Genomic DNA, 16,823 nt, shown 5'->3' on the forward strand with positions numbered 1-16,823 from the left:
ATTCTGTGAAGTGAGTAGAAGCACTTTTCACACCTCTCACTCACACCAGAGAATTGAGGTAATGAAGAATAACACATTAATGAGGATAAATTAATAAAAATATAATTAAAAACTAATAAACTATTAAATCGGTGGATGATTTTGTTTACGCCGGTGGCTCTGAGTTTTTTCCGAAACTGAAAATCTGTTTTGTACTGAGTTGGTGCTCAATAAATCTCGGTTGCCATGATGGTGCAGCAATGTTATCAGTTCCGAATGTCCCTAATTATAAATCCTAAAAAAAAAAAAAAAAAACCAATTCGTACAATTCAAACTACAAAATTTTAAAACATAGAGGCCCATCCATATGCTGGAGTGAAACTAAATTCTGTGTTTTTTTTTTCACTTTACTTTTAAAAAGTGGTTGGTTTGCTCATGTATTATGCTTACTGCTGGAAATATAGGCCATCATTTTCTATAACAAAACGTATTAGTGAGTCAGCAATTCCATACCCTTCCCCACACTATCTACTAGAGCAGTAAACTACAACAATCTTGTTTTCATCTGTTCCTAATTGTACCATTTTTTCAGATAAAGTCAACGAACGGAAGAGAGATGCGAGTAATCGTGCGAGCATGATTGATCTGACTTGTCATATTCAGAAGTATTTTTTTCTAGTTTTAACGAAAGAGAGAATTTATTCATCTGAAACCAAGTATACGCTTTCCACCTGAATGCTAGCTCAAAAAAAAAAATTACGTTCTCTTAGTTCCACCATGGGGAGGAAAGCATATTTTTTCCTAAAATCTTACTCTTCGTGGCAAGTAGACAGCTGATTGCTTCGATGCAATCGATTGTTTTTATTTGACAAGATTATCCGAAATAAATCGTAATTTTCAACCCAAGAATTTGTTCGATGTAATGAACATCACTCATTTTGTTAAGAAACGTTTTACAGTTTAAAGTTTATGTTCTGGTTAGTAATTATAGAATACTACCAGGAAGCATGTTGGCTGCTCGCAGATGGATATTATTGATTGAGTGGAATGCATATTATTTTCCTGAAACTTTTCTGGTGTTCGTATGCATGAAATCACTTTTACAGCTGGAGTCAGAATCTTCTGCTGAGGGCGTTGCCAGTTTGCCTGACCTAATCGTTGTTTTTAGTTTGTTCGGACTGTGCAAAGTAAACCCACTGATCGTTGCAAGTAACTAGTAGAACTATAGAAACACACATTCTATTTCTAGTAATTCGATGCATGAAATGAAAAATTACTCTGGTTTTGAGATAAGATTTTACATTCTATATGTTATGTTGGCGGGCGACTTGATGGATATTAATTTGATGTGTGGAGAAGTAGGGTGGGACATCTCTAATTCACCTGAAAAATTATTTGATGCTGGAGCACGGATCTGCTTCTATAACAGGCGACATAAGCACTCATGTACGAATTTTGGTTGCCCCGGACCAAGCTTACTTTTCATGCTCGTTTTCACATTTAATCATTTTTTGAATCGAACCTCAGCGTGCCATGTAGAAATAGCGCCTTCAACTCAAATTTCAACAATGAATTAAGCTTTTCTTTTAGATCACAAGATCTTTTCATAAGTTCATACAAGCCTAAACTGGAAGTAAAAACATAAAGTAGATAAGAAACAGCTGGTAATCAGTAATAAATACGCTTGAGCAATTAGGGAGAGTGAAAAAAAAACACACAGACTATAGTTGTATCCTAGTATTTTAAAAAAATATCAGACCCACCTGATAAGATTTAGGATCGCATTGTGTTAGTACTTCCTTACTATCTTCATGGCGATTAGCCATGATAATTTCTGCGCTTCTGATCTCTTCAGACCTAAAAAATATATTTAATAGAACAAGCTAAAGCTTTCGAATCCTGTGTTTTTCAGAATCAACAATAGTCCAATCCAACTGAAAAATCCTCGAATTACCTCCTGAGACCATTCTCCGTGGTTAAGGAACGAATTTGTGGGAAATTTTTCAATTTTATGGCTCGTGCTGTGGACGTTTCAACCACTTTGTAAGGTATCTCTTTCAGTTGGCTTTCAGTCATCCCATCTGTGTCGATAAGGCTAAATTCAAGATGGCGCTTCACTTCATCTGGAAAATGGCGTTTTCCGTCGGCTGGACTTCGGGAACGCGATCTGTAACAAAAAATAAAATAAAATCAATGGTCTTCAAACTAACTAAAATCAATGGTTCGTAAGCTAACTTAATGCTGCTCAGTGAATAGTTGTGTACACTATTAGTACCAGTGCAGAAAATTTATTGCTTCTTCATAGATTTTAAAGCCGCCTTTGATTCCATTAACAGAAACGCTCTTTTATTTAAGCTCTTACAATTGGGTCTCTCTCAGTTTTTTCAGGGGCTGATAGAAGGCACCGAAACAGCTCTAGGAGCCAATAACCTCAGATTTTAACGCATCTAAATTTTTATAAGCACATTCAACAGCAAAAATGTTTAGGTTAAAACTATAATTTTGATTATTAAAGTGCTCAGAATGATGCAAGAACTTTTTGAACGTATTCATAAGAATATTAGAAAAACTTTTATCAAGAAAACCTTATCTTAACGAGTTCATTAAACCTTTTTAAATGAAACAATTTCAAAAAAAATCTAAGGACTTTCATTACTTCTGCTTAGTACATGCAGAGTGACCTGTGACATTTTGAAAGTTTTTGGCAGTTATATCTTAAAAAATGATAAAGCTCAATTAGTAATATGTGCACCTGTGCTTACGATGGCGTTTGGATTTACTACTTTGGTTCGTCATGTAGCTGTCTACGTTATGACCTATTGTGCTGTAATAATCTGAATTTGGCCTTCGTGACGTCACTACTTTCGCTTTCTGAATGATGCTTCCTTCCGCCTGCTTCCTCTGCACTTGACGCCATTGTTCGCGCGAGTCGACCAGCTCGTATCTATAAAAAAGGCTTATACAGTTAACCGATTTACGCGAAACCAGAAATTATAGCTTACTTTTAATTTCCATTAATATTAAAGTGGTAGAACCATGCATTTTTCTTTTGTTACTTACCTTTGTTTGGTAGCTGTCCGATGTCTCCTCACTTCTTTATCGCTTGAACTCCTGCGGCTTCGATTTCTGCGCCTTCTAGACTTACTAGAGCATTTAGAGATTTCACTCTCATTGTCCGAACCGCGCCTTCTTTGGCTGAAACATAAATTAAAAAAGAAGTAAAATATACAACCAATATTGTGCTTTAAATTTTGTCTGTTGCTCGCATCCTTTACAGCTGACTGATTTCAACAGGCATTTAATCACCGTCCTTGTTTTCCAGCATTAATTGAAACGCCAAGAGGCAAGATTAAGAACACGTTAGTCTGGCCAACTTGGACTGCAGCCAGTGCTGTGTCTTGGAATCGCCTTTTGTAAGCAATTAGGTTTTGGTAGACAGTAAGCAAGTCCTACTAACTTTTTGTATGATTTAGAATCATTCGACGAACGACTATCAACTGAGATAGATCTTCTAGAGGAGGAAACTCTTATCTGGCTGGCTGAACGCAAGGATCTCGGACTGGACGAACTGTACAGACCTCGAGATGGTGGCAGGCTTTGTGTGCTTCGCGGCGATGAACTTCGCTTCATCCTGTAAATCAAATGTGAACTTAGAAGATCTCACAACAATAATTTCTAGTGAAAACTCTTATTACACAAACGGTTTGAGAGAAGCAACAACTGCCGAAGGTGCCACACTTACAATGAGCTGACCATGCACTGCTTGACATCCTCACATGCAATTATTGACTCGAACTTGGCATTTTCTGTATCTGCATTTGCTGCAATAAATTGATAAATAAATAAGGACATTTATTGTAGGGTCTTTTAGTTGAAATGTATTATTGCAATTGAAAAAATTATCAAACCACTTCAATTTTGAAAACAAAAATTCTCTGTTACCCATAACATTGTAACAAAAGACCTCTGCCTGTTTTTCCTTAAAATAAAATAAAAAGTTTCTACTCACCTAATAAGGGAATACAGGCTATTATTTTCTGTAGCTTAATCCCATCTGCCAATTCTATACCCTTCTCTTTCCAGCGGATATATGTGTAAAAAAAATAGCCATAGAAGAGAAAGGATGGTAGTCAGTAGGCAGCAAGTAAGGGGCTGAAAGCTGGGTTTGAGGAAGCTCAAATTTCAAATTTTAGCGCCTTGGACGTACGGCAATCAACAGTCGAAGACCGTTCAGTAGCCCCAAAAAATTTATTTTCTCGTAGTTTCATCACACACGCATAGCACTATATTTTTCTCAAATCTTTCTTTTGAGGACAGGGATAAAACTGGTTCACCTAATCCTAATCAGTTGTTTTGTTTGTTCTCATTTCCAAAATAAATACATCTTTCATTGCAAATAATGATTCACTTGGTGAATTATTTGATAAGTAGCCAAATTCATTTTTTTAATTTTCTTTTATTTTACATTTTCTTTATCTAGATAAATTTCCTCTGCTAAATTAATATGCCTAGTTTAAATAATAAATGATTACTAGAATTTAGTCTTCAATATAAACAAAAAACAATAGATAAATTGAAAAACTTGAAAGGTAATCCGAACTCATGGCCTCAAAATAAAAGTTATTTCAGAAATAAATTGACAGAAGTTTTTAAATGGAGAAGAATTAGGGCGAGCAACAAGTTTTTCGCCATTTTTATGATTACTGCAAGAAAAATAAATGTTTTAATTTTTTCACAACTTTTGAAATTATTAAGGTGAAGCAAAATCAATGTCCTAATCATTTTATTACCATATTTTTAGTATTTATTTTAAAATTAAAATTAATTAAAAGTGCAATAAAGTTTTAATGTAAACTAGTGAAACTTTTAAAAAGCGAAACTTGGTTAGTAATGTTAAAAGCGTTACATTATTTAACTTTCCTAAGACCATTTTATAGACAGATCTTTAAGAACGGTTTAACACTTTGATGCCATCAAAGAATTTTTATTTTGAGAAATAAAGTGGAGCGCTAATTTTTTGAGCCGAGATTGAAACACAATTAAAGCCTTACACTCTTGAATGATTTCCTCTGGGATGCGTCTTTGGTATTTGCGACTGGGCATGCGTACAAACTGTGGATTTGTGCGCACTCGTAGGTTGGACGCACGAATAGACTTCTCTCGAGTGCCACTGCAACAAACGCCACAGTGGTTTTAGAGTGGTATCGGTACTGAAATATTCTCATTTTCTCACATTGCAACCGCACATCCTCTGAAGTGCAGAAACCCATCATAGATTTCTTCAGAAAACTAAAGCACATTTTTTTAAAAGGAAAATTCTAATAGGTCTGCGCATTCAAAACATAGATCACATTTACTATAACTGGAACACACATTTGAGAGTCGACAATTCTATGCCAGCTAAATAATTTTTTTCGTATTTGTTCCAGCGTTTCAATTTTTTTTTTGCGGGTAATATTTTTGTTTCAGTTACATACTTCATCATTTTGAAGCTAATGCCATTATTTAGTTTTTTAATTGGTTTGTTGGCTACATTTACTTTTTAATTACTATTTTAAATCTATATATTTTTTTGATGAAAATACTAAATCAATAAAAGCATACTAATTTCTGTTGGAGAATAGGATTTTTTACCATCCGGAATAAAATAGAGTGGAGCCCTGGGAAAAAACATCACCACACCCAACTCCTTCTAAACTGAAGTGTCGGTAACTTTAGGTGCGCCTTACTATTAGAGAGACGAAATAAGGTCTACCTAGAAACTATCCATCGGCATGGGAGACAGTACTCAAGCAGAAGACTTCGGGATTCTTGAATACTCGGGTTTCTCTAAGGATAAAAATGGTTAGAATCTTTTGTGACACACAGTCACACTTTTAGTTCAATACTATGCAGCAAGAAAAATTGATAAAGTATTTATTTACCTGGTTCCTATTATATCCGGTGGGTTTGATGTGATCTGCACCAGCCGAAAAAAAGCGTTATGTTCCACACAACATTTGTACAGGTGCCTACATGCGGATTTGGAGGGTGTTTCAAAACCATACGTGTTCTCCTCGTTCTGTAAAACCGGTAAAAGCAAATATTAATACATGTGTGTCTTAAGGAGCCCTAAATATTATGCTTTTAGACCATGCAACTGAGGTTAAGTGCCATTGCTAGTCTTCTAGAATCAATCTGGGCATCAATGGCACTCTATGAAAGCCATAAAGAATCCATTTAACCTTGCGGGTAATATTTAAAAGTACCAACGAGCAATCAAACTTCTAGAAACTCATTAATACACAGTCTAGGAAAAGAGTAAAAATTCTACATTACAAACATTATAAGAGCTTCTCTAAGGGTACGAACTACTTGGGAGTTTCTCAAGTACTTTTATGATCCACATACTCAAGAAAGTCATTTCATAGTTCACAGTCATTAAATACCGGCAGTAGTCTTGTGAATTGAGGTGAGGTGGATCTGGGCAGGACATGGTGACTCCCCATCATAGGAAGTCTATTTCTATCCACAATTAACCAACTATGTCGCTCATCCCGTCAGAGGTCAGGATCTGATAGCCACAGCGCCCACAGCTGGTAAGATATGCTCTTTGAGCACCAGATCTCCAGATTAACTACTGTAAGGTCAAAGTTAAATGGATTCGAATTTGCTCAAAGTTATTTCGCTGAAGGTTACCTCTCCTGCAATACTGACCTTTTTTACATTCACTCGCAGCATGAAGTATTTACCCTTGTGATATATTTTGGTAATTCTCGGCCTGTAAAACAGACATTTATACAGGGCTGGTAGAACTGTACTCTTACTGAAGTAAAAGAAAGTCTACTGACCAAAAGTAGCTGGCAACCTTATTTTTATTCCTGAGGACTATGATACCATTCGGCGTCAGACCTAGAAAATATTCCGTGTTATCTTCACCCTGAAACATCAAACAGCAGCACACATCTGGGTATTTAAGATATTCACACTAACTTCTCTAACTGTATATTTCGTACAAGTTCTTTGCAATATTAGTGTGTAACAAAAGTCTGAGTTTTTTTCTGAATACTTCAGAACTTAACATGGCCAATTTTACAAACGATATACTTCAATAATGTAAGTTATATTGAATGGAAGAATTGAAGAAAGTGACCGCTGTTTGATTTATTCCACTGGTTGGAAACCTAAATATTGATCCAATAATATTGACAATAAGTTCAATCATGCTTGTAAGAATGACCAGCAAACAACTCGTTCGCGAAGCAGACAGGAGACGATTTTAACCTGCAAATGGATGTTAAACGAGCGTTATAATTCGTGATTCAAAGATACCAATGATTAGAATCATAGCTAGGTACATACATTCATAGCTTACCATACATACACACGCAGGCACACCCACACTGACATTGCTAACTTACCTACCAAGGATTCATCAAAACATTATCCGCAGACATTTCCACAAGCTGCAAGAGTATAATACAAAACGGACGACTGTTCGTGATTAAGGAGGAATACCAAATTATTAAATTATGCGTATTTTCTTTCTAGATAAATTGAAGATGGTTATTATGATTCGAACTACAAATTATAGCTTGTTTATTTTGCAATAATCTTTGCCCGTTAATTGTAAATAAATAAATACTACTTTTTTGCACAAATCTTTAAAATTTTAGAGGATTATTAAAAATTGGTATCAAAGTAATAAAAAAAAACTTTGTTCGGTCCATATTTAGAGGAAAGCGATCACCCCCTGAGCCCCTCTCTAAATTCATGTCTAGTATTAACTTGTGTAAAGATCTGTGTAAAAATGACCGAGTATATCTAAAAATTTGGGATGAAATATAGCGGGATTTCTTCGCTTCAAAAGAAATAATAAATTACTGTGTTGAAAAGTGCATTTATTTTGAGAAACCGAAACACGATAGGTTGTTTTAGCCCAATCAACTATACCCGTTCCCTGATGCAAAAGATTTGAGAATAAGAAGTGAGCTGTAGGATGTAAGATGGAACTACAAGTGAGTCATTCATTCTGAACATGCGAACTCTATTAGAAAATCATGTCTCTGCGTTTGCTGGAAAAATGTCCCTCATTTTTTAATCGCAAAAAGAGTAAAGTATCTTCTGATAACCAACTGTAAGATAGCGGATGGTTTGTGGAGAGAATAGAAACTTTGGAATATAGTTATGTATTTCCAGCAGTTAGCTTATAAGAAGAGTAAAACCAACTATTTTTTATCAAAGTGAAAAAAGGGAAGAGATCCACTAAGATTTAGCATGCTGGATTCCCACGCGGAGATTCCGGGTTCGAATCCAGCTACCAGCCCTTAGATTTTTTTTTCCTCGGAGAAGGCGGAAAGTGCAAGCAGACTTTTGTTATATTCTTGTAGAAAATTTAATAGCCAAAATTACCAGCACAGGATGCAAATCTACGCCGTACATTTCTAGCCATTTTACCTTCTCCAAGTAGTTCAACTCAGCCAGAGGTGGCTGTTGGCCTCTGCAACACATAAACAATAGTTAAGAAATAAATAACAAATAAATAAATAAATGTTTCGTCCATTGTTTGGTATCACTGGTACTAAACCTAACTACTAGAAAAGTTTCGCTGGCCATCAATACGGCCGGTACGTTAGGGGAGGAAATTACCAATCCGATGCAAAATTTGTAAAGTTGAAGAGTTTCGTTCAGAACATTTTGAACAACTATTTTGCCCAAAGATTCCCTATGCTTAAACTTTTTTCCTACATTCCAGTATTTGTGGTGTTATGGCCCAAAGGTAGCAAGGACTAGGTTTTTAGCTGGGTATCTCTGGTTTGAGATGCCAGCTACCAATGTTAGGATCGATGTAAAGGGGAAGACTCTGCGATAGTCGTTGCACGTGGTTTGGGCGATCCTCTGACAGCCCCAGTGACAACCCCTGCCGTCTACGCTCTTGGAGTTTTTAGACTAAAGAGGCAGCCACTTACGCATCCAACCAACCTGTTGGTGAAAAATTGTAAACCTTCTACTGTTCCCGCTGGTAACTTTCTGCGAGTCTGACATAGAAAGGTTGTACGCCTTAAGCTTTAATTAGGGTATTTATGTCTCACAAAACACCTCCATAGTGGGGAATTAGTTAGTTCAGAGCCCCTTTGAAGATTCTGTCAAGAGAAGAAGCAAAATCTCTTTTACATCTCTTTCATTGTGAGATCTTTACTACTTCGAGACCAGAGAAGATCGTATCACAAAAGTTCGGGAGGAAAAACCTCGACCACAGTAGAAAAAATGAGATGTTTCATCTTTTAGACCTACAAAGGGTAGGCAAGCCGGAACAGAACCTATCCCATGACCGAATCTAACCTTACCATTTTAACAACATAAAAATTGGAAAATATAATAGTCAGGTGCAATCCATAATTCAGGTGGATACATAATACGGAACTTGATTTGTTACAACCCACTATCTAAAGAATCTAAATGGATCCAACTGAACCTAGGTTGGTAATTTACGTTATCCCTGGACTCAATGAACTTGCAATACCTACACTAACTGTTTATGTAATTCACAAATTTTATTCTCTAGGTCTACGGTTTGGTTGGAGATGAACCTAAACTCTGAAACATAGCCGGGACTGTGCCTCCTCGGGTCGTAATCGCCAAGTTCAGCTGCAATCCAAAGAATTGTATTATTAGACAAAAACAGGTATTTCATTGTTTCGGGACGCATAAATTAAAAAAAGAAAAGAAAAAACTGAAACTTACATTGTACGAGATATGCTCCCAATTCAGCAGCGAGATCCATTGGTACTGGCAGTCGTCCTTGTAGAATGTCCTGTTTTAATTGTAGGAAAAATTGATATCTGAAAAATCATTTTAAAAATCTGGTGTGAATCACAGATGTGATTTATTTTTCTCAAAATATTATTTAGAATTTAATTTTGAAAGAAAAAAAATTATTCAGTGAATAAAGTAAGAGTGGGGATGTTACAATCAGATTCACAATTTGGCGCAACACTGCGTCACATAATCCTCTGGCTTCCACCCTAATTTGTCCGTTTTAGGACGGAACTCCGTATATTTGTGTTTACTGCCCTTTTTTAAACGGGTTCAGAATAGCAGAGGTTAACGGGGAACCCGCCATACACTACCTTACCTTGTTATCTCCTCGACTAATTTACATGGGTCGACTGCATAAAATTTCACTCCAAAATACAGCGTGAAGGTTTGCTTGCCTACAATCAAGGAAAAAATTGATAAATTAAGGTTTATTTGTTCTTTTGGATTTCGAGGACCATGACCCCGCATTTTAAAGTCTCAATCTGAAAAAATGAAAATTTACCTTTCAACTGTCTACAGACACGTTTATGCGCGTCTAACCAATGCTGTAACAAACATAGAATTTAGAAGTGTACCATATCACTCATCTAATTAGAAATTGGGCTTAAAAAGACCTTGTGTCAGCTCACCGTTTGGTTTTGCGTGTCAATATACCTCAAGCCGAAGTATGAAGTCTCAATGAGGTTTAAATGACGGAAGACGGTGCGCAGCAATTCCTCGCCTGTAGTCTTTTCCTATAACACCAGACCAAACAAAAGTGAGCAGACTGTTGCTAAAAAATTACACTCCCGCATTATTTTTTAAACTTACTAAGAAAACGCCGAACAAAAAGGAATGAAACCATCGGTGAAGGTACATGATTATTTATTGTATTTGATTAAATTAAGAATTATTACTGTGCTATTGTCCCTGGACCAAGTGGGTACGAAAATGTTAGCGTAGAGTTTATGTGGAAGTTGAACCGCGCTACTGTCACTATTAGAGATAGTGAGTGCTACGTGCGTGTTTGTATGTACTAACTAGAAGGTAGTTCAGTGTGCAGTCGCCGCTTGAAAAAGAAGCTCTCTGTACATTAGTTTTTTGCGATTTCTAGTTCTTTTCGGCATTGCCGGATTTATGCTCTTGCACCCTCTTATTGCCTGTGCTTCAGTTTATCTGCCCACGAAGGAATCGGTTAAGTCAGTAAGATGAAACGTGGAAAAAAGAAAAACAAAACAACATTCCATAGCCCACTTCTGTAGCAATGGTAACTGCAGCAAAGGTGGGGGAGTCAGGTGGCTGCCTCCTAGAAGGAGAAAAATTTCTTTTTGTTTTCCAGTTATCAATTAGAAGAAATACAAATATTTTAATTTGCGGTAAAATGACTGAAGAACTTCTAATGTCGAGTTTCCGTTTTAATTTTATATTAATAGTCTTAAATTTGTTTTAAAACTTTGAATTAATGGGGTTATTATAATTTCTAAAACAGTAACGGAGTTCTGGGAATCTGCTTTACTTATCTATTTAAAGAAAAAATGGATTTTAAATATCGGTAATTCCATTTGAGCCTAAATTAGCACAATATTCAAACTTGAGACCCCAATCTGAAAATTAAAAATAAAGGAGCGCGCTAATTTGTAGACATCCATAGCGAGCTGCAGTTGACGATAAACGTACTCATTCAAACACATCATACATAAATACATACATGTATATCTTGTAGGAGCTCTTGTTCGTCAAGTAATATGATCTTGGTGAGATAGGCCCTCCTTTTGACGCAGCATTCCATCACCTGCACAGAAATTATTTGCACTTTCAAATTGTTGTTTTTTTTTTCTGATAATAATACACCATTGACACTGTATGACTTGTACACCAAGGATCTGCGCCAAGTTTCTACGCTGAAAAATTTACCGTTTTCAGATTGAAAAAACATATATTTTATTAACTTTACCTTTGATAGTACACTATGAAAACCTCAGGCTGTGTTAACAGCAGAAATTATCGAAGTATCTGTGGGCAGAACTCTATCTCATCATGAAAAACGTAACATCCTAAGGGACAGGATGCGCTGAAAGCAGCAGCTTAATCTGTGCACAAGTGTTTCCAATCAATCCGTAAATTTTTTGGGTGGTGTCATGAGTGGTAGCAGCGACTATAAATTTAGAGTTGGGTTTCTGGTCTATGATGCTTCGGTTCAATCCGGCCCGTCACATATATTATAATAATAATTAAAAATCATATATTTGTGAGCAGCTTTTTCCAATAATGAAAATTAGAAATAGTTGTCTCAGAAATAGATTGACGAATGAACACCTCAGTTCACTTTTAAGAATAACTACGTCCCAATTAGAACCAAATTATGTCGAACTATTATCAAAACACTCGCAGATTCATACATTGCATTAGTTTAATTTTAGATATTATAAAAATGTCTTACTGACTTACTGTATTTTTTTTAAATAAACAAATCATTATGGCCCGTCAAAATGTTTCCTTTTAGTTCTTGGCCCGCTCCTAAAAAAGTTTACCCATGACTGGTCTGGTCCTTTAGCCTCTAATATTCAAGGCAAACGGACCCTAGTGGTTCCGGCGGTAAACAGTATGGGTTTGTCTTGGACCAGATCGAGTGCCTATTCATGTGTCCTATTCAAAGGCAACGTTGTACTCAGATAACAACATTACAAAGTGTGTTACTGTGAATGGGTGTAGCAACTGTGGAGACTGGAGTAGGAGAAGAAACGTCTCTTATGTACTGCCTCAATTTTCTTAAACTTAAAGAGATTACGTTTATAAAACACTATAAATTTGAACTATAAATATCTTGTAACCGAAAAATTTCGCTAGATGGCAGAGGCTGCCGCAATTGGTTATATTTTTAATGTAACTTTGGGATGGAGTGACGTTAGACTCCAATACTCAACAAACTGTTTATCATTAACCGTAAAAAGGGGATTCGTGTTCGTACTGACCTGGCCAGTGCCGCATATTTCGCTATCGCCTTCCTTTTCCGTGAGTCACCAAGTTTTCATTATTTCGTAAATAGTTTTCCATTATTTTGCATATAGTTTTCGTTATTTTGTTTATAATTTTTTGTTTTACATATTAGTGTAAGCGTAGTTTTAAGATTTATGTCGTATTTTGTATTTAATTTTCTGTTCCGTTAAATAAAGTATGTATTTTTTCTGTTCAGTTAACTTAAGAGAGTGTTATTTATTTAGCTTCTTAGTGCCGACATGCTTCTACCAAACCTCCCGTCTCACGGCAGAGCTAACCCTTAACCCTTAAGGGTATTTTTATTTGGGACTGGTTAAGGGTTACCTTCTCGGATAGCTTCCAAACTTTCTGGCGCCCCAAAAGATTACCGTCCTCCCGAAAGGTACCCCTCTCACCCATAGCCGGTCACAAACTTTAAATAAAAAACGAAAAATTAATAATAATAATAACAGTTTGTAAAATAGTACTACCTAAAGGTGTGCTTAATGTAATTAACGTTTGTTGATTAAACTTCTTCTGTTTTTATATGTAAATATATAGAGAATATAAAAAATAAGTAATTAGGAAGTAACCCTTAAAAAGAAAATACCATTTACATAATTCGTCAAGATCAGGATTTCTTTAGACAACTGGTTCTTCTGGACTTAATAACTTTTTTTTTTGGTCATGCATTCTTTTGACTGTTCCTTAAGTACTATCTTTTTTATAATTCATTAAATGCTCGTTTAAATAAACAAATTAAAATTCGTTTGGTGTTTCCATTGACAAACAAACAGTTTTTGAAGTTCGCGTATACTTTCCAAACATTTTTTCATTCATACTAAGCTATTCTTAGTTGTGAAATGATTCAGGTGTATCAGTGATCTTGCCGGTATTTTAGTTTTTCTTACTACCAGGATGGAGCTAGTACGTATGTTGTGTCAGATGTTCAATTTCGATTTTTCAACGGAATATCCGTTTTTAGGGTTAATGTTCAAAAAAATGATCTGTGAATGAAAAACAAAATCTCAAAACTAGATGAAAAATCATATGAAATCGAAACTTTTATTTTTATTGGTTCCTTGGTGACCAAAATCCATCTTCCGGAAGTACCACTTTATTGATAGAATTTTCCTTCATTTCTATATTTTTTCCAAAATAGCTCAAACCATTGTATAGTCACGTGTATTCTTGTTGATCTACAACTTAAATTTGAAAAACTGTTCATAAAAAATTCGATTGGGAGCTTTTCTAGGAGAGGCTGGTGGGGTAGAAATCCATCTGAAGTTCCTACCACTATGTACAGTGTACGGTCCTTTCACTCAAATCCTATTAAGAAGTATGAAACATGATAATATAATCCCGAATTTGGATATACCATTTTGCTAAATGCATTTTTCACTTTTGTCATATTTTCTCTGTAATGCGTATTTACTTAACATTGCGTACATCTATAACTTTAATTTGAAACATTTTTCTAGGAAAATTGGGTTTAGGTCAGTTCTAGGGGCAAGATGGAGTTAGGGTTTCTTTCTTCTGTAGTGTGTTGAAGAGCAAGTAAGTTTAAACCAATCTAGAATGTTAATAGGGAGTAAAACTTGTTAAGAAATAAGTATAGGATTTGAGTAACAGAAAGCCGTAAGAGTGGTCACATCAGATTTTTATAGGTGAACTCATTAAACTTATGGTCTTTTAGTAAAGTATCTCTGGAAAGTTAAAATATGATAAATATTTAATTATCATTAAACATACTTACTTTGAGAATATTGAAGTCTCCTACTACTTCTCTTGTATTTTAACAACAATTAACTCTATAGCTTATTTAGAACTGAAAAAAATTAACTTAAACGATGAAACTAGCTTAATCAGTAGTTGTGAAAAGAGACTTTAATGCTTGAGATGACAATTGAACAAATGGGAATGAAACCTTAATCAAAGATGCCTTCCTGTCGAGTCTGGCAATTATCCCCACTCCAACATTCCAGCTTGGCAGAAGTGGCCAAGAAGGCCCCTCTTGTGAACACAACATTCTCTGATGATGTTAACAAACACGAATTTCTCTTACCTCTACTTACGAAGGCAAATTCTCTTAACACTCCAGATTGTTTACTAAATTTTAGTAGCTTTAATTGTCACAATAAAGAAACACTCGTTTTGACAGAATCTCCTCACATCATGTCCCTAGTGGCGTAGGAACGCTCTTCCGCCAGCGGTTTGAACGGTCTTCTGGGCCTTGAGGGCCCCGAGCTGAGCATAAAGAACAAATAAATAAAATTATTAGCGTCTGGTAGACGTGTTATAAAGAACCATTTCAGTTTGTTTGAAGAAATTGGCATGACCGGAAGACAGATATACTGAAGCGTTTTTCCCTCTTGAGAGAAACTGTCGCGATCGTGCAGATTTCCAAATTTTGATTTTTTAACCTAAATATCCGTTTTGAGTTTCCTCGAGCCAGAAAAAAGGGTTTTACAGATTGGAATGAAAATAAATTGTGTGTGTGCGCGTATGTATCCTCGGAACACAAAATCTCAGAAAGTTCGAATTTTATTCGTTAAAGGTTAAAGTGCGCCTCCATCGGACCCATGTATGAAGTTATGGACATAATCATCCAATATGTGCCACTGAATCCATTTTTCAGATTTTTTTTTTTTTTTGTATAAATGACTCCAACAATTTTCTTTAAACTGGTATACTAATCACTTACGTGCATATGAATACTTAATGAATATATGTAAATAATTGTATAGATAAGTGGCACTGGTCATTCTGACCCGCTCCTCTTGCATGATCGGAACGCATTATTTTCAAATATCTAGAAATCCGTCGGTTTTATTCGCTAATCAACAGTCTTGAACATTCAATGTTCAGTCAGAGTAAAATTCGTTAGCTTGCCCTTAATTTCGACTGTCAATGTAAGGCCCTCTAATGAGGTCGTTTTACTAATACAGAAAGTCGTTCCTGACGGTTAAGTCAGAGTGGCCGAGTAATATTCAAAACTGATGAGTGATGAATGAGACAGACGGTAGGCTTCAATTATGCCGAGTGGGAGGGTGATTACCAAATTAAATTGTATTGCAGGTTCTAATAACTCTTGGCGTCAATCCAGTTAATGGAGTCCCTGGAAGACACAGCAATTCATTTCTTATAAAGGCCCTTCATTCATATTCTTAGCCGAAGAGCCTAAAACCAATAAAGATAATGTCCATTTGAGTTATAAATTTGATTAGAATTCCTTGTATATTCTATTTATTGAATATTTTATTAACAATCGGATACGTTCGTATCTTGCAGTACAAATTCTGTAAGAATGATAAAAGTACCCAGCTAAAATTTAGTTTACTCCCTAGTTTTCAGTTTTCATTAGTTGGGCCTTGTACTATTAAAAGAAGGGGTTACCAACTAACAATCTCGGCATTCACTCGATTTTCTTTTACCGTAGTGAACGCTAATTGCGTTCATTTAATTTAAAATTTAATTAATTTCTCGAGCTTGGTAATTGCACCAAAAATCTATTTGACTTCAATATTGCACATGTTCACTACATACAATGAAACGAATAGTTTCAGCGAGAAATTGAAAATCTGCACGATTGCGATCTCTTATGAGAAGCAAGAGGAATAAAAACCTAAACTGAGGTATCCAGTAGGAACTGGGAAGAATAATCTCCCAGAGGTTCAAACCTATTCTGCAGTTATTTTTCAAATTTGAACACAACTTATTACTTATAAATTTCAACATAAGAGGGAAAATGTTTATTATTAAACAAGGTGTAATGAATATGAATGGTCTATCTCAGGGGTGAGCAACCTTTTTAATCAATGGGCCAATTTAAATTTAAATTTTTTTTTGCGGGCCGCACATAGATTAACTCTTACTAATAATTTACGAAACGTCCATATTGCATGTTTGAACAAGTCACCGACAAGTGTGTATCTCGTCACAAAAAAATCGCGCAGACGCGGCGCGTTCGTATTGCATGTTTAAAAACGTCGTCGACAAGTAACTCGCCATAAAAAAATATTTCGGTTTAGTATGTACTACCATTTTATTATAATTAATTTTATAACAATATATTGATGGGAGAAAGTCGA

At 35.6% G+C, this 16,823-nt stretch overlaps 1 protein-coding gene across 2 annotated transcripts; it reads right to left on the reverse strand.

Moving 5' to 3' along the window:
• Positions 1-80: 80 nt before the first annotated feature.
• Positions 81-14,816, reverse strand: LOC141459154 (band 4.1-like protein 4A). Of its 2 annotated transcripts, none has more exons than XM_074137843.1 (19): positions 14,798-14,816; positions 11,465-11,548; positions 10,407-10,511; positions 10,280-10,322; positions 10,094-10,172; positions 9,703-9,800; positions 9,486-9,606; positions 8,371-8,458; positions 6,810-6,898; positions 6,676-6,739; positions 5,904-6,040; positions 5,031-5,149; positions 3,722-3,800; positions 3,437-3,610; positions 3,040-3,174; positions 2,732-2,923; positions 1,934-2,146; positions 1,743-1,836; positions 81-274 (listed from the first exon to the last, which is right to left on the reverse strand). In XM_074137843.1, exons 2-19 carry the CDS (start codon positions 11,543-11,545, stop codon positions 266-268), a joined length of 1,920 nt encoding a protein of 639 aa, XP_073993944.1. In that variant the 5' UTR covers positions 11,546-11,548; positions 14,798-14,816; the 3' UTR covers positions 81-265. The 2 variants fall into 2 exon arrangements, with proteins under 2 accessions (XP_073993944.1, XP_073993943.1); XM_074137842.1 differs by lacking the exon at positions 14,798-14,816 and adding an exon at positions 14,489-14,629.
• Between the last annotated feature and the right edge of the window lie 2,007 nt (positions 14,817-16,823).

The sequence above is a fragment of the Rhodnius prolixus genome, unplaced genomic scaffold, assembly GCF_049639745.1.
Source record: "Rhodnius prolixus isolate KJV_2025 unplaced genomic scaffold, Rpr scaffold_11, whole genome shotgun sequence".
NCBI classification, from domain to species: Eukaryota; Metazoa; Arthropoda; class Insecta; order Hemiptera; family Reduviidae; genus Rhodnius; species Rhodnius prolixus.

What these genes read in the sequence shown, in the direction of transcription:
- LOC141459154 (XM_074137843.1), bottom strand. Translation starts at nt 11,545, where the DNA reads ATGGAATGCTGCGTCAAAAGGAGGGCCTATCTCACCAAGATCATATTA. An exon ending in AAGGTTGCCAGCTACTTTTG is followed by an intron (nt 6,740 to 6,809) that starts GTCAGTAGACTT and finishes TCTGTTTTACAG; the next exon opens with GCCGAGAATTACCAAAATAT. An exon ending in ACGGAGAATGGTCTCAGGAG is followed by an intron (nt 1,837 to 1,933) that starts GTAATTCGAGGA and finishes TATATTTTTTAG; the next exon opens with GTCTGAAGAGATCAGAAGCG.